Source organism: Canis aureus, chromosome 18, assembly GCF_053574225.1.
Source record: "Canis aureus isolate CA01 chromosome 18, VMU_Caureus_v.1.0, whole genome shotgun sequence".
Lineage (NCBI taxonomy): Eukaryota > Metazoa > Chordata > Mammalia > Carnivora > Canidae > Canis > Canis aureus.
Genome location: NC_135628.1, coordinates 24809265 through 24827207, shown reverse-complemented (window position 1 = coordinate 24827207; position 17943 = coordinate 24809265). Strand labels below are relative to the sequence as shown.

At 42.2% G+C, this 17943-nt stretch overlaps 1 protein-coding gene and 1 long non-coding RNA gene across 3 annotated transcripts in view; one reads left to right on the top strand and one right to left on the bottom strand.

Annotated features, from left to right (window-relative positions):
- RAPGEF5 (Rap guanine nucleotide exchange factor 5) overlaps nucleotides 1-10119 on the bottom strand; it is a 229071-nt gene extending 218952 nt beyond the window's left edge. The window contains exon 1 of the mRNA XM_077856559.1: nucleotides 9871-10119. Within this exon, the coding sequence (XP_077712685.1) occupies nucleotides 9871-10104 (234 nt within the window). The 5' untranslated portion in view covers nucleotides 10105-10119. The remainder of the gene's footprint in view (nucleotides 1-9870) is intronic.
- On the top strand, nucleotides 9391-14479 carry LOC144288764 (uncharacterized). 2 transcript variants are annotated; one of them, XR_013356743.1, is made up of 3 exons: nucleotides 9391-9705; nucleotides 10717-13101; nucleotides 13940-14479. It is a non-coding gene; the product is annotated as an uncharacterized LOC144288764 (long non-coding RNA). The 2 variants fall into 2 exon arrangements; XR_013356744.1 differs by lacking the exon at nucleotides 13940-14479 and having other exon boundaries at nucleotides 10717-10841; nucleotides 12863-13607.
- The last annotated feature ends 3464 nt before the right edge of the window (nucleotides 14480-17943 follow it).

Here is a 17943-nt window from a genome sequence, read left to right as displayed (position 1 = left end):
AGTGTTTGTTCATTATAGTCAACATTTAGAGTGTTAGACCAAACAGAAGTGATAAGCTGTTCACTTCCCGCAATAGTAACAGGAGAGAGTAAAACAAATTTACAGTCAGCACCAAAGTTGTAAGTGTTGGGTAATCATGAGTATTTGCATATATACTTCAGAACAGCTGCAGGTAAATGATTTGACAAGGTCAAATTCAACTGAACAACAAAACCACCAATGGGGCTGGAGTTTAAGTTGCTAGACCAGTTAGGAAAAAAATTTGGGAAGACAACCCCTGGACTGGGGTTGTCTCCTAGACTGGAGAAGCCCTGATTTTCAAAACTCTTCAACTTCAGTAGAAGTTTTTTCTAGGAAAAACACAAAAAGTACAAAATGAAAAACATTTTATAAGGGAGAAGCCAATGCCTCATGAACAAACCAGACAAAATTTTAAGTTTCACTGAGTCACAGAAGGTAAGATCTGCCAACTCACCACACAAAGTGGTGACTCAAAGCAAGTCTAAATCTATTATCATTTCAGTATATTCATAGTTCTTAGTTTAAAAAAAATAAATTTATATAAGAAGTTTAACTTTTAAATTTTACTTTAAAAAAAGTGAAGGAACCAATATTATATAACAAATTATATAATAATAAATTATACTTATATAATATAAACATTATATACAATGAATATAAATTAAACTTAAATAGAAACATAATTTAAAATGTAAATTAAGTTTTAAAAATAAATTATATACAATCGCATATAATACAAATTTATGTTTATATTATAAATAAAACATAGAACTATAAAATATATATATACCTTTTCAGTTTCTTCAATCTTCAACATTACTCTGAGGCTATTCATGCTTTTTGCAGGAAAATTTTAAATCTATTCTCTTCTGACGTTTTTTAAAAGATTTTATTTATTTATTTTGAGAGAGAGAGAGAGAGTGCTAAGGAGCAGGGGGAGGGGTAGAGGGAGAAGCAGAAGCAGACTCCCCATGGAGCAGGGAACCCAGTATGAGGCTAGATCCCAGGACCCTGAGATCATGACCTGAGCTGAAGGCAGATGCTTAACCAACTGAGCCACCCAGATGCCCCTCCTCTGACATTTCAATTATTACCTAAGTATTATCAGTGTTCATATAAATTGTTAATATAATCTTAACCCACATTTTTCACACTTCACAAATAGACATGGTTGTGTTTATATGCACCGCTTTAAAGCTATGATTTACTTTGATATTTCTACAAATAAACTATGCAGCTACATTTAAAAACTAAAACATGACTTACTATAGTTCCTTTATTCTAAGATATCAAAATTTTAAGACATACTACCAATTTAATAATAGCTTTACAGGGGGGAAAATATATCCCATTAAATGTTCACATGAATTTTTTTTAAAGATTTGTACTTATTTATTCATGATGGACATAGAGATAGAGAGGGAGGGGCAGAGACACAGGCAGAGGGAGAAGCAGGCTCCACTCTGGGAGCCCGACGCGAGACTCGATCCCGGGTCTCCAGGATCGATCACATCCTGGGCTTCGGGCCCTGCTAAACTGCTAAGCCACCGGGGCTGCCCCACATGAATTTTAATACACATCCTTATTTCAAAAGCATTAAATGAAAGAGACTGTAATTAAAGAAATACATGATTTATTTTATTTAGAGAGAGGATACAGCAGAATAGGTAAACCTCATAATATGAAGCCTGTTTTCCCGGATGGGATTCTTGGCTCCTCTACTTACTGGGTGACCTCAGACATCTTCCTTACCCTCTCTGTACCTCATTTCAGGAGGTACCAAAATCTGTACCTCTGTATCTCTCTAGACCCCTCTCTGAGAAAAAAGAAGACAATGAGGATAACTGCCACACATCGTCGTTACGAGTGCTCCAAACAGCCCCAATACCACAAGTGTAATGTAAGGATTTGTTAAACAATAATAGTTATCAGCACTACTACCAGGGTCCACTGAAACATTTACTACATTCAGAGGCAAATAATTTCTAATTCAACATACTGATACAATACATAAATTCAATGAAATATTTACTGACAACTGAATGATTGTTTAATACTATGCTAAATGTTTAGAAGTAAAGATAAAAAGTAAAATAATTATAGAACCATGGTGGTACTCTCTAGAAGACAGAGTAGGGAAGGACTTTTAAATTAGAGGGTCTGTGGTGACTAGGCCTCAGGATATCCAAAAGCCCTCTGAAATGAGATGCAAAAATATCTACACATGCATTTTTCTGGGGTGCTATCCTTTGATTCTTAAAAAGCCCAGGATTAAAAAAAAAAAAAAAAAAGTTAACAGCCATTTGCCTCAGGTAGTACATTACCACATTAAAAGGTAAATATATCAAAGTTTAATTTTATTAATATACTTGTATATTCTCAATTATTTCATTCAATTGTAAACGGATTCAAGTTACTTTGATAGGTATGCATACTTCTCGCTTCCTGCAGTTTCTTAAACAGCAAACAAGTTGCCATCAGGAACCCAAAGCTTGGATTACAAGAAACTCCTCCTTTCTTTCTTCATCTTCTAGACTGGCCAGTAAAGGAACCTGCTTGCTTTATAAATTTCCAAGAGCATTTGTACTAAGGAGCTAGTCAGCTTCCAAACCTCCTGGGGAAACAATGGCTTCCTGATGACTCAGGCCAAACCTTCTTTCTGGTACAATGGCTGGTATTGCTGGAAGATGAGGGACAGTTGCTGCTCAAGCCATTGTCAACCCTGTGAGTAATTAAAGACCAATCCTGGAAGCCATTACTGGAGACATCGGAAAGAGGATGAGCTAAGTTTTACACAGACTTGAAATGTCTTGTGCATCTACTGTTTCAATATACCACAGGCTATAATTATGTCAGAGTCTTAGACACCATGGTACTGAGCAAAGGCCACAGATTTTGGAATCAGACAGTCCTGGGCTCCATTCTGCCTCTGCTGCTTTCTAGCTGGGTGACCATGGGAAAGTCATTTAATCTTTCTCGACTATTTCCTCATAGGCGAAAATACCTCCTGCCCTTAGGGCTTAATGACATTCTAATCTGTGCCAGTATCCGCTGTGGTGTCTATAGACCATCCCTTTTCCACATTCATTTATGAATTATTTGTCATAATAAATAACTGACAAAAAAATTAAGTCATTGATTTTAACTATTTTGCCTTCGTGTGAAATTTTCTATCTTTATGAACTACTTCCAGATCACATAGCATTACTGGGATTATCAGTATTCCGAACAAACATTGTTATGCAACATTGAGGCAAAAAAATCACAAGTATTCAAAGTCATCACCAGTGACTTATCTCCCACCTTTCCATCTATTTTCAGCTCTACAAGTTACCAATTACTGCCAAGTCAATTTAAGATACAGTGCAAATGTGAAACTGAGAATATTTTGTTATGGTACCAGTATTTAGATAACATCTAAGATATTCACTATATGTTAGCATATCAGGTTTTTTAAAACATGGAATCTGACTTTGCATATGAAAGCAAAATTTTTTTATTACTAGATTCCTATAAATGTGTAAATAAATTCAATTCGCCCAGAATGAGCAAGCATCTGGCTGGGGAAGGAAATATTAAGCTCCAAACGTACCCCAAACTTTCCATACATTGTCTCTATTCTCGGAAAAACCTGACCCATGATGTATGTCATTTTAGAGGAAGAATGGAGGCTTGGAGAGCTCCAAGAATAACTCATGCAAGGATACAGAATCACAGTACTGCAATCGGAACCCAGTTCCTGAAGCCATAGAACATGCTCTTTTCTTTGGATCTAATTATGCAACCAAAGCCTATGCCAGGGATCAGAGGAAAGAGAAAGAAAGAAAATATAGCATTAACTTGCCACTGAGGTCCTTTACTAGAATTTACATGAAATTAAAGTAGAATAAATGAATCTATAGTTTCTTTTCTTTCTTCTCAAATAAATATTTTTAGAAGTAGCATTTGTGGAGTTTTACTTTATTTGTAGCCATGGTCAACATAAGTTTATAATATCAAGGTTTGAGCTCGTACAAAGTCAATGTTTCTCAAATAAGATCATCACATCACTCATATTTGACCTGACTCACCATCCCTTGAAGAGGCATGGCTCCCTTAACAGGCTACCAAAAGCAGATAAGAAAATGTAAGCAAGTGAATTCACAAACTTTTTGTGTTGGCCTTGATCAAGGTGGGCCTGGGTGATTTTTGCTTATGACAAACTGAATGCTACTTTTACTTTTAGTCAATATTAGTTATCATTCACCTTTAACCACAATATTTCCCCTCTCTCCCTGCTCCCATACCCAGTAGGTCTATCACAAGCTTCAGAGTGCTCAAATGAAAGAAAGATTAGTGTCTGGCATTATCAATAGCATTTACTGGCCACTCTCAGAGTGGTAAGGTAATATAGGACTCTCAGGTACTATAAGGCTAATTAGTTTAGACTAAAATAGACCCTTTGTCCTCAGTGCGTTAGAGAAAAACCAGAGAGTCAATTAAGCACATGGATTATGGAACCAGACTGGCTAGATTCAAACCTCCCTCTGCCTCTGTGATCTTGGGCAAGTTACATCGGCGTTCCAGTTTCCTCATCTGTAGAATGCAAATAATAGCATCTAATTCACAGGCTTGTTGTGAGGGCTAAATGAAGTTTGTATCTGAACATGCATGGCATACAATTAAGTGCTATAAAGTGTTAGCCACTGATTTTAATTTAAATACAAAGAGCAAATTAAAATTATAGCTTTGCCTGTAAGATATGTGTATACAATGACTACAAATCGGGCATACTGGTACAACTTGAAGCAGTATGTGTTTCTCAATCAATAAGGTCTTATTCCAGCAGAAGGTGTTAAGTCACACCTAAAACACTCAGGCTAAAAAAAATAACAATAATAATAAAAATAAAACACTCGGGCTTAGACAAAGGAAATGGGCTACTTGTTCTTTTCTGAGAGGGAATCATCTGGGTAGAGACTACAAATGAAAAAGAGGGAACCTCATGCAGAGAGGTATTAGCTGTTCTTCCAATTTCTCAAGTTTGAAGAGCACCTGCCATGCCACAGGGACAGGGACCCTGCCTGAATGAGAAGAAATCAGGGAAGAGAAGACCAATCCAAAGGCGGACTGTCACTGTTTGGTGAACAGTCAATTTGGCACAATTGGTGAATCATTCTGTCTGCTGTAAATGAAACAGATTTTGAAGAGATGAAGAAAGTGGTAGAACACTACAGAAAAGATCACAGCCGCCAAAGCCCAAAATAAGTCAGGCCCAGCAATCTGACAGTATATATAGAAAGACAGAATGGTAAGTTACCAGCTATTTTATTAGAGGGAGAAAATGACAGTCTTAGAAGCAGCCTGATGAGAAAAATTTAAGATGAAACAAAAAACTTCAGGTGGAAGGCATATGACCAAGGTAAAAAATAATGCAACCACGGAGAGGCAAAGCTGGGGAGAAATGGACAGTTTTCAGTAAAAAAAGAATTAGTGCTTTTGGGAAAAATGGCTGATTTCAGGTCTAGAGCAAGTAATGAACAAGATAAGCTTAGAGTATCTTGTGCCAGAAAGCAAGAAAGGTATCCAAAAAGCTACTGGGGTCTTGTAAGAAGTATATAGCAGATAAGGACAGACTGTGGGTCAAAAAGAATATTGACTGCAATGGATTGAAACAAATTGAGATCCACAAGTTCTTATGATACGTAAGAAGAAAAACTCATTATAATGGAAGATTGCTAAGGTACCAAATCACTACTCAGAAAATTGATAAAAGGAAAAAAATTAAGCCTTTCCTTGTCTTTCGTATACAGTCTGATTTCAGGAGACCCAAATAGCTCAAGCGGGTAAGTTCTTTACAGATAGAATGCCAAATAATAAATGCAAGAGAAATGATAGATTTTGAGCATCACCATTTTGCAATCCCTAATGAAATGGATCTAGGGTACAACCATTTATGTATGGATGTTACACTCATTAGGTGAAAGGTGGCAAGGTAAGTTGTTGACTCGTACCTGAACGCACTAATCAATCTTAACATCTCAAAAAGAGACACACGCAGACATCATGTATCTTGTGGTTGTGATATAACAGATTTTAACAGTACCACCTACAAAGGATGCTTGCCTTTGAACCTAAATCTAATCAGGCCTCTACATCTAGTTGGATATTATAAGAGACATGGGGAATAGAGAAACAAGCTAAACGACACAAGTGAGAAACTGGCCCAGAAAATAAATCATTCCACCAGACAAATGACCTGTATTCTCTTTCTTCATCAAATCAATGGCATGAAAAAAGAATGGAAGGCAGACCATTATAAAATAAAATAGATTTTAAAACCTAACAGCCAAATACAATGTGTGGACCTTGCCTAGTTTCTGATTCCGACAAATCATAAGTAAAAAGAGATCTTTGAGAATATGTGAATATGGAAATCATATTAAGAAATCACTGTTAAGGGCAGCCCGGGTGGCTCAGCGGTTTAGCGCCGCCTTCAGCCCAGGGCCTGATCCTGGAGACCTGGGATCAAGTCCCATGTCGGGCTCCCTGCATGGAGCCTGCTTCTCCCTCTGCCTGTGTCTCTGCCTCTCTCTCTCTCTCTCTCTCTCTCTCTCTCTGTGTCTCTCATGAATAAATAAATATAATCTTTAAAAAAAAAAAAGAAATCACTGTTAATATTTTTAGGCGTGAAAAACACATAGAAGTCTTTCAGTTTTTGCTTTTAAAGAAAAAAGTCCGTATCAGGGATATAAACTGAGATATTTATAAGAAGGATGACAGGATGTTTAGGATTTTGCTTTAAAATACCAGCCCCCACAAAAAAGTAGGGAAGAGAAATAATGAAACAAGACTGGCAAAATGTGGGTAACTGCTGAAGGATGGGTGTTTATCATACTATTTCTCATAATCTCTGTAACACAGTTTTTAAAAAAGGACTAAAGGGTTTTGGTGGGCATTCAAGTTGTGCCTTATCTTACCACTATGTTAGGAGACAGCTAGGGTCCTCTCACAAAGCAAAATGTAGTCATTCCCCACTTGGTCCAAAGTCTTAATCATTTTGCATTTTGCATTTTGAGTTCAATACGATTAGAAGTGAGTGAACCAAGGAACACAGGGGTTCTGCAGTATTAACCAAATGTCAGCTTAATTTTTCCCAGTAAGAGACAGCCTACAATGCCCCTGGGTTGGGCAACAGAACCTACAAAGAACTTACTTGATTACAGTTGATGTCAGATTGTCCAATTTGTGAGAGCCCAAGGCAGCATGGACAAGTGCCACAAGTATTCCTAAATCAAATCTTGGTCAATACAGAAATTGCAAACCTTCTTACCAACTTGTGTAATACCTAGAGCTGCCTTTTTTTTTTTTTGAACCGATGGTAATAAATGTGTTTTTATTTTTTTTTTGAACTGATGGTAATAAATGTGTTTTTATTTGTCCCTACAATCACTCAGCTATAATCTGGAGCTGCAGCCCATAAAATACAAAACTATAAGGCCACAAAAGGATCTAAGCCATGATTTGTTTGCATGAGCATCACTGCTCTATTTAAAGGACTAACCAGATGACCCCGGATGTTCACAAGTCACCAGCTGGTTTGATACGTATTTCACCTGTTTTTCTCTTTCCTACACACCCCTTCTGCTATGGACTGAATACCTGTGGTTTCTTCAAAACTTGGTATGTTGAAGCCCTACCCTCTACTGTGGTACTATTTGGAGACGGAGCCTTTGGGAGATATTTGGAGGGAGACTGGGTCATGAGAGTGGAGTGGTCATCAATTCCATGATGGTATTAGTGGGCTTATAAGAAAAGGAAAAGAGATCTCTCTTTCCCTCCATGAGCACTGAGGAATGACCATGTGAGGGTGCAAAGAGAAGGCAAGCCAGGAAGAGAGCACTCACCAGAAACTAAGCAGCTGGCACCTTGATCTTGGACTCTCAAGCCTCCAGAACTGTGAGAAAATAAATTTCTATTGTTTAAGCCCCCAGTCTATGGTATTTTGTTACAGCAGCCCAAACAGACTAATACAGGTACATATTTCACCTGTTTTTCTTTCCTTCTTTTCTTTTCTTTTCTCTTTCTTTTCTTTTCTTACTCCTTCCTATCTGTTAGGGAAAGTTCTAAAACGACAAAGGTGGTTCCAACACCAAAGGAAGGGGGAAATAGTTGAAAAGCATGGGTTTCCAACACTGGAAAATTTAACAATCTTTCCCCAATTAAAAAAAAAAAAAACCAGCCATGCATTTATGAAATGTGTTTGTAATGTCCCTAAGTAATACAGTATTAGGATCAAAGTATGTTTTATTTGAAGTAACCACATTCAGAATAATTAAGAAGAGTAAATATGTATATTGGCAAGGCACACAACATCATCCCAAGCAGCAAGAAACACAAGCCTTTATGCAGATGAACACACAGATCTATTTATACAGAAACCTTCAGCAATTCCCGTCACAGATTGCCTGGCTGCCCTCATGTCTTCAGTATTCTGTGCCATGAAATAGTAACTGTCAAGGATAATAGGAACACAATTTGACCTAGTTTTCCCCAGATTCTTGCAAAGTCTGTAACTCTGGTTCTTGTGTTTACTTAGGTATCACGTCTTTAGGACACATTTCCTTGCTTCCTTTGCAGACAATCTGGTGGCATGCCCCATGTTAAGTGTCACTTGTGGGCAATTCCTAAACTCCAGTGGTCATGAACTCTAACATCCATGTCTTAACATCCAGCTAATCCCCGGAATGTCCTCCTAAGGTAGATCACCTACAGTCATCCCTACACTGGAAGGAAAATGGGCTTGAAAGGAGAAACACAACCTGGAGAGGCTGAAGACCTACACCAATTCATACCCTTCAAGCTCGCCCAAAGGAAGCCACACCAAAAAACGAACGTTTCTCCCCAACTCTGACCCTTCCACAAACCTATCTTTGTAAGAGCTAGAAGTCCTCCAGCAAGACCTTCTTTTAAAACAGACAACCAAGACTTCAACTTCTAACAGCAACCTCCCGCCCCAACATCTACAACAGTGTTGCAGCTCCTCAGTAAAGCCTGCTTAAATGGTGACAAATTCTAAAGGACGGAGTAGAACCTAAAAAGTTGCCCCAAAGCCCTGGTGGGCAGGGAAACCTGAGTAAGTGGGCCTGAGGCCCCAGGAGGGCCTCCAGAGCAGCTTGCGAAAGGTCCCAGGGGGAAAAGCAGCAGGCCGTCCGCTTCTCTTACCAAACCAAACACGTCGGACCTGCTCGGGGCCCATTAAATGCACTTAGATGCCCAAGCGGGGACACTCCTTCAGCAGGAAATCATATCTGAACACACCATCAGGAAGTCAATATTTAAAATTGGGGGGAGGGGCGTGCACCTTCCTGCTCCAGGGGGCGTCACCGAGTACTAAGCGCCGGAGCCTCCGGAACCCTGCAGCTCGAGAGGCTCGCCCGGGAACTTCCAGCTGCCGCGGCCAGAGCCCGACCCGATGCCCCAAGCTGGCCACGGGGCGTCCCAAACCAGCTCACGCGTCCCGAGCCTCCTGCAAACGGAGCTCCCGTTTGCAGGGCCGGAGGCTCGCTGCCGGGACGGGGCTGGCCGACGGCGCGGGACGGGACACCTGCAGCTTCGCCCTCTGCGGAGAGAGAGGCGACGGCCCTTCCCGGGCGATGCCCGCGGCCCGCCGCCCTGCATCCAGGCGCCCCCGGGCTACGTCAGGTGCGTCTGCGGGAAGGGGAAGCCGTCGCTCGCCGAGGGGCACCCCGCGATGCCGCCGTCCCGGGACCCCGCGCGAGGGCGCCCCCCGCCCCTCCCCAACTTCCAGCTGCCCCTCTGCGGCCCGGGAGGGCGGACGCGGGCTCCACGTGCGCGCGGGCCACTCACCCGGGCCCCGGCGGCGCTCCGCTTCCTCCGCAGCGTGAGCCCGCTCCGCAGCAGCGCGGGCAGGTCCCGGAGCCGCGGCCGCGGGGGCGCCGGCGGCGGTTCGCGCTCCTGCTCGCGGGCGCCGGGGCTGCGGCGCAGGGCGCCGTCCGCCGCCGCCGCCGCCGCCGCCGCCGCGGCCAGGGCCGGGCTCTCGCACGGCGGCTGCATCTTGACGGAGCCCACGGCCATCCTCATGCCCTGACGGCGGCTGCGGCGCCCGCAGCTCCGCTCCCCCGCGCTCGCCTCCGCGCGCCGTCCGCGCCTTCGCCAGGCAGCGGGAGGGCGCGACTGCGGCTCGGGCGCGGGGCGCGCTGCCAGCCGCTGCCCATTGGCGCGCGCCGCGGCCCCCGACAGGCTCGGCCCCGCGCGCCTCCCCCTCCCCGCCCAGGTGCGCCGGGCCCCGCCCCGCCCCGCCCCGCCCCGCCCCGCCCCCCGGGCGGCCCCCTCCGCCCGCCGCCGGGCCCCGGTCTGCCCCTCCCGGAGCCTGGGAGGAGGAGCGTGGGCAGCTTGCGCCCCCACTCACCCACAGGTGCGGGGCGCCCAGAATCCTCCACCACACCCACTCTATGCCCATCCCGCCCCGCCCCCAATTCCCTCTAGGCTGAAAGTCTCCCTTCACTGCCTTTTACCTAACAGCCCGGGTTGATTTGGACTTCGACCATGTGAACTGGGAAGTCTGGGGCACTCCTCCCTCTTCCAGCCCCTCCTTGCTTTTTTTGCACAATCCACACCTAAACCGTAATCGCTATTCCTCGACGCTGGTTTTTGCCAACGAACTTCAAAATGGGCTCTATGTTCTGCCTACAGGTCCAACACCATTGAGACAATTACTTCCACACCGTCCCCTCTTCGCACTAGAGAATGAGGGGAGAAAACTTCTGTTGGCTGTGATACGTGTTTAGCAAAATAGATGCAAGTCTGGTGACCTGAAGGTGAATCTCAGTTAACATGTTGGAACCTGATCTTCCCTGAAAGCCTGATACATGTGATGAATGTGCTTGGTAAACTGCATAGGCCTACCATGGTGTGAATCATTGTTTACACCATTCCAGGAGCTAGGAATAGTGGAGCATCTGGAGTGAAACTATTCCAGCAGGGCCTTAAATCCAGAGGGCCGTGAATCTTCACATCCCCATGCGGTCTGTCTACAACCGGTGCTCTCTAGGGCTTTTTATTCCTTATCACTAGGCCACTGGGGTCCCGTCTTTGCCCAAGACTTGTAAGCATTGAGGAAGTTTATTCATGTCAAAAAAAAGAATTCACAAGTAAGGATTGCAGGTCAGAGCTCTCAGCTGGTTTACTATTGTACCCTCAGCCCCTCATGGGGTAGACGCTTGGCAATCAAATGTGAAAATACAGCCATGTTAGGAAAAAGGAAGAACGACCCGTGATCTCTGCCCTCAAGGAGCTTAAGGTTTTGCCCAGGAGTAGAAAAACATACAGAAAAACAAAGATACTACCTTGTACTCTTAGTAATTGCCAAGTGAGTGTGGATAATGAGCATTCCAGGCCAGAGAAGCGAGAAATGTTTCTGGCCTAGGATGGGCAAAAATATGTCAGTGGAGGGAGTTTGAGCTGTGCCGTAAGGCTGAGTGCAAGATTCAATCATGCAGAAAGGAGAGTGAGGATCCTTTAGGTAAGGAGGAAAAACATGAGAAAAACGCTTGAACCTATTGGGCATGAATATGACATATTGCTGCGACAGAGAGGGATAGCATAGTGGAGAAACAGGGAAAAAAGATCAGAATGGATGCTGGTCATCTGCTGCAGAAGGCCTTAAATCCTATCACCTTCAGTTGGGTGTGTTTACTGTAAAGATCTCTGCAATGAACTCTAGAGTCCCTTTCAGTTTCCAAATACCCATCACATATATTTATTCCAGTTTGAAATCCCCCTTGTATTATTATATGAGACTGTGCCAATTTATAAAACGCTTAAATATTTCAGCTCCAGGTGGTGATCAGTCACTTTCTTGAGCCCTAGAATGACACTCCATACTCCAAACTTCCTCCTGAAACAGCAACTAAAGGTCCACTAGAGGTCGTCCAGGACACCTTTGGTCAACACAGCTCTGTTATGGCTTACGCCAGACCACCCCTGGTGTTAATACCTTTTGAATCACACCATAAACCTACTCTGCTCCCAAATAGAACTCATGGGTTCTTTTTCCCAGTTTCTTGGTCTTCACATTCTTTTACATAGCTTCTCAGTGTAAGACTGAGGAGTTTAGACTTTATCTCATGGATTCTATGGCACTGAGCAGTAGTGTAAAACTCAATATCCCTAAGGGCCTTTGGAACCCTGGCTTGGGTTAAGGTGATAAAGGTCAATTGCCACACAGCCATAGTAGAAGGCAGACAATAGGGAATGTAAAAATGTGTAAACAGTAGAGCTATGCCTCTATCTAGCTCAAATCAAGCAATGTCACAACTCAGTAACTTTGTACTTGCTGTACCCTCCATCTGGAATACCCTTCCTCTGCAATGCTATCCTGCGGAACTTGCTGCAATGGTGGTAATGTTCTCTCTCTGTCTAGCCAGTAGCCATTTGTGGCTTTTGAGCCCTTGAAATGTGGCTGGTGTCCTTGAAAAATCAAATTTTTAATTTAAATTTAATTTTAATTAATATAAACAGCCACATATGGCTCTGGGCTATTCTATTGGAAAGCAAGGTTATAGAAATCCTTGTTTCCCTTCCTATATTCCTTTATTTATTTATATATATATATATTTTTTTTTTAACTAAAATGTCTCTATTTCAACAAGGCCTTCCATTGACCATGTGATTTAAAATTGCAGCCCTTCCCATCCACTCCTCTATCTCCTTCTAACCTTCCACAGAACATATTGCCATCCAAGATTCCATATATTTTACTTATTCATTTCATCTATTATCTGCTTTTCCACAAGAATGTAAATTTTACCAGGATCTGATTTTTGTTCCTTTTGTCCAGTACCAAGAACATACCAGTTGGAGAATTTTTCCACATATGAGAACTCGGTTTTTCAAAAGGAGCTTAATCTGGATTTAATCCAATTTTGCAATATTGGAAGATTTTTTTTTTTTAAAGCATGTAAATCCTATACATGCCAACATCACCCAAGTCAAACAGAGCCACTCAGGTACCAGAGCCTATTTTTACTTAAGAGAATGACAATCCTATCAAGGCTAAAGTTTATGGAAATAGCAATGGTAAGAAAACTCAAGTTTTGCTGCCTATTTGCAGTGAGGGGAAATTGTAGACTAGCAAGATAATGCCGACATTTAACCAGCTACCAAGAGATGAGGGTCTGAATTAGTGGGGTCAGTGGAAACTGGGGAAGGTGAGAGGTCAGACATTGCAAAGAAAGATCCTCAGGCCTAACATCTGTTAGGAGGAGTAGAAAAGTACTTCAGGTGGTGCTACCCAGGGCCTCTTATCCCCCAAGATTTTTCCTGCAATATATTCCTTCTATATACAATGGAATATTACTCAGCCATTAGAAACGACAAATACCCACCATTTGCTTCAATGTGAGTGGAACTGGAGGGTATCATGCTGAGTGAAATAAGTCAATCAGAGGACAAACATTATATGGTCTCATTCATTTGGGGAATATAAAATATAGTGAAAGGGAATAAAGGGAAAAGAAGAGAAAATGAGTGGGAAATTTCAGAGAGGGAGACAGAACATGAGAGACTCCTAACTCTGGGAAACGAACAAGGGGTGGTGGAAAGGGAGGTGGGCAGGGGTTGGGGGGGGTGACTGGGTGACGGGCACTGAGGGGGGCACTTGATGGGATGAGCACTGGGTGTTATGCTGTATGTTGGCAAATTGAACTCCAATAAAAAATATATTAAAAATATATATATATATATTTCCTTCTACTCCCCCATGACAAGACAGGGTTTATTACTCCATTCCCTTTATCCTAGTCTAGCCCTGGGACTGACTACTCTGGCCAATAGAATACAACAGACGTAATAGTGCCAATTGTCTAAGTAGGCTTAATTGACCTGGAATGCTCACTCTTGGGATGCTCCCACTCAGAGTCCAGCTTCCTTTCTATGGGAAGCCCAAGCCACCTGGAGAAACCATGTGGAGGTGCCTTGGCAGCTGAGCTCTCATCCATCAAACACCATCAACTGCTGACCATTTGTAAGCCATTTTGGACACAGAGTCCCGCTGAGTCTTCACATCACTTTTGCACAAGCCAACATCTGACTACAATTACATGTATATAAAAAAACCAAAGCAAGAACTACCCAGCTGAGCCCAATCAACCCACCAAACCATGAGAGATAATAATAAATTGTTTTAAGCCACTAAGTTTAGAGGCATTTGTTGTACAACAATAGGTGACCAGACATGTAGTTCAGAAAAGTATGAAGAACATACTCCCTTGTGAACAAAAAGGAGGGAAATTTATATCCATTATTGTATATGTGAAGAAACTTGAAATTACTTGCAAATGGTCAGAACTGGCTATGTGGGGAAAGGAAAGAAGGGAGATCTTTCATGTGTAACTTTTTGTATTTTTTGTTTTTTAAAAACATGTAACTGTATTACCTTTTAAAAACAATTAATTTTTAAAAAAATAAAAAATAAAAAATAAAAATAAATTAAAAAAATAAAAACAATTTTTTTTTTAAGATTTTATTTATTTATTCATGATAGTCACACAGAGAGAGACAGAGAGGCAGAGACACAGGCAGAGGGAGAAGCAGGCTCCATGCTGGGAGCCCGACGTGGGATTCGATCCCGGGTCTCCAGGATCGCGCCCTGGGCCAAAGGCAGGCGCCAAACCGCTGCGCCACCCAGGGATCCCCTAAAAACAATTTTTTAAATGGCTCTGGATTTAGCAAAGTCAGGGAGGTGGGAAGAGCTGGTTTTGAGGATTTCATTTTTCAGAGTTTAACTTGACTAAACTAGAAGGCACCCAAGTGAAAATCTGGCCAGCGGACAGAGGGTGTTCAGGAGACAGGATGGGAGAGACAGATATGCCAGTGCCAGTGTGCTAACAAATCTGACAGTAAAGGGTAGAGCAACAAAAGGAACTGAACCAAGTTGTTCAGAGGACAGAGGAGGAGCCAAGACAATTTTCCCCTCCCTAAGCTAGGCCCTTGGAGAGCATGAAGCAGATAACTGTGCATTTCCAGTTTTATGAAACTGGGAACAATGACTCTTGGGACCTTTCCTCTTTTAATTCTTGCAGTCTCGTATGATTACCACAAATACCAAGGACAGTATCTATTGGCTGAGCTTTCCCTTGTGTTCTTCCACACTTTGTTCACCTGCCTGTCTCCTGATTAATGTACCAAAGACGTGTGATGGCAATAAGTCTCCTAACACCATCGCTATTAGAACTTGGATGAGTCTTCTTTGGAGTTCATCCCTTCCCAGGATCTCCTGTGCTTAATTTTTCTTCCATAAAATATTCTGCATTGCTTACCAGCTCTCAAAAATAAAAAACCTAAATACAATTTTGTCTCCCTGTTGAAGCCTGCCAATGCTTTAGTATGTATTGATTAGAATGGATCGAATCTGACTTTCCCAAAGGCCAAGGTTGAGCAGTGGGAGTTCAGAAGGCAGGCTTTGCACAGGTAACCTGGTACTGCCCATACTGCCTCTACTGAGAAGTCCAGATATAACTGTTGGTGTACTTGACATTAATGCTATTTTTATGTTTTCTTAGGGAATGAATATGCAATTGTGAGACTGTAGCAAGATGATGAAACCTGTTTCAAAACTAAAAATATTAAGGCTTACTCACTTTATTTTAGTTTTCAAGAATCATAAATAGAACTATATGGCGTCAGACTGTTCATGACAAACCTGTGTGATGCTGTGCTATTATTTTTGTAATGCATCACACACAAGTATTCCCCTTGTGGATGAGACATTTTACATATACTATTTGCATTGGTGGCTCCAGCCAGAGAATGGCTGGCTGATAAAGGTGGGGGCCGTTGTAAGTTTGTCTTCTATTCATTGTACTCATAATCTTGAAACAAAACCTATTTATGCTTTTTTATATGCTGTTTACTCTTATCATCTTGGAAATTTCTTTCTGTAAGCCAAGCATGCAAGTTTACCAGGCTTTTGGGTATTTAGAACACTCTTGCAAAAAAAAAAAAAAAAAAGACTTTGTGGTCAGATGCTCAAGAAGACAGAGGAAGAGGGCAATAGAAGAACTTTCTAGCAGACAGCTAGACAGGCAAGCCAATCTTGTCCCAGTGTCCCCACTCTGCTCATGCAAATCTACTCAACCTTATACAGATCAAACAAAACCTTCTCCTAGAAGCCTTTTCTGCTCTTCCCATTTGGAATTAATTCTTCCTGAGCTAAATGTAAAGGTTTACCTCCAACTATGAATCTACTTTTACCACCTCTCTGTCTGAATATATATTTTATTTTATTTTTTTCTGAATATATATTTTAAAGACTTATTTATTTATTCATGAGAGACAGAGAAAGAGAGAGAGAGGCAGAGACACAGGCAAAGGGTGAAGCAGGCTCCTCACAGTACCCCGATGCGGGACCCGATCCTGGGATTCCGGGATCATGACCTGAGCCGAAGGCAGCCACCCAACTGCTGAACCACCCAGGCATCCCCCTATTGTATATTTGAATTGAATGTTTACATAGAAGACCTGTGTGAAGTTATAAAGTCCTTGAGGGCAGAAATTATTCATCTTTGCATTCCCCTGCAGTGTCTATGGCAGTGTCTAGCACCTAGTAGGTGATAAGTTAACAAATGCATGCATGACTGAATCCTGGACGCATGAATAAACAAAAATGAATAAACAAAATCATGATTCGCTAAACATTACTGTCATAAGAAGAAGAAAGCAAAACAGAGGTCTTAGCAGATTCAGAGTCTCGGAGGTCGCAGGAAAATACATTATCCCAAGGGTGAGGGGAGGCTATAAATGGACTCCAGATGGTGGCATGTTCAGATCAGCAGAGAAGGAAGATGATTTTAGCATCAGTATATGAAGTGCTTCAGAATAGTGAGATGTGGGAAACTGGGCAGCCAGCAAAGCAGGTTACGGGATCCCAGGCATGAAGATTAAAATGATAATCCATAATATTGGGTTGATGGAAACTTCTGTGTTTTCCTTATACTATTTGCATGGGTGTGTTCTGTGTACAGTGTCTGTGCTAATTAAATGAGCTGACGTTTGTAAAGCTGTTTGCACACTTTAAAGCACTGTGCAAAAAATATTGCCTTTCCGTGGGGGTAGAGGAGGGGGGAAAAATGAAATGATGCCTTGGAGGAAGCAGAGCCTGGACTGGGATGACAAAAGAAGTGGGAAAAGAAACAGTGTGTGGAAGATCAAGCCCAACCACAAGACAAAGGCCATTAAGAATATGTTGCTTCCTGTTTATGAATATTAAGCATGTGTAGCATTGATCCAAGCCAGCTACCGAATAAGCGAGGAGAAAATCTACCTTAGGGGGTCTGGCAACATCGTATGAGGTCCAATTGGCTTTTGAAGATCTCAGAGAGAAGATACAGAAGTGGGGCTAAAAACCAGGAAGAGCTAGGACTTCCTGCAGGAACAAGAAGTGATTTCCTTAAAGGTGGGTACTGTAGGGACCCAGGTGCTGAAATGAGAAGACCCATGCTTTGGAATCAGCTGGGCCCGAACTCAAACCCATATTTTTCTTGGCTTCTCTGAGTGTCTATGATCTGTGCTGTGTAGTACTTATAATACCAGGTTGTTGAGAAGATGAGACAAGATACATATGCAGCATCTAATCCAATGCAGTGCCTCTTACATTATAGCTCTCTATGTGACTGTAGCTGTGATTACTCAGTCCCCAGTGAATGAACAAACAAAGGCCTAGATAGGATTTCTTCCAATTTCCCCCCACATAGTTCCTGGCTAGGCAAACTCCATGGCTTGAGATAGGCTATTCCTGAAGTACTTTCTTTACTACCAACCATCAAAATATAACTTCCTCATCCTTTATGCTCTGAATACAGGTGTGGGATAGTAGAATAAACATTGAATATGGACTTAAAACACCCAGGTCATGTCCCACAC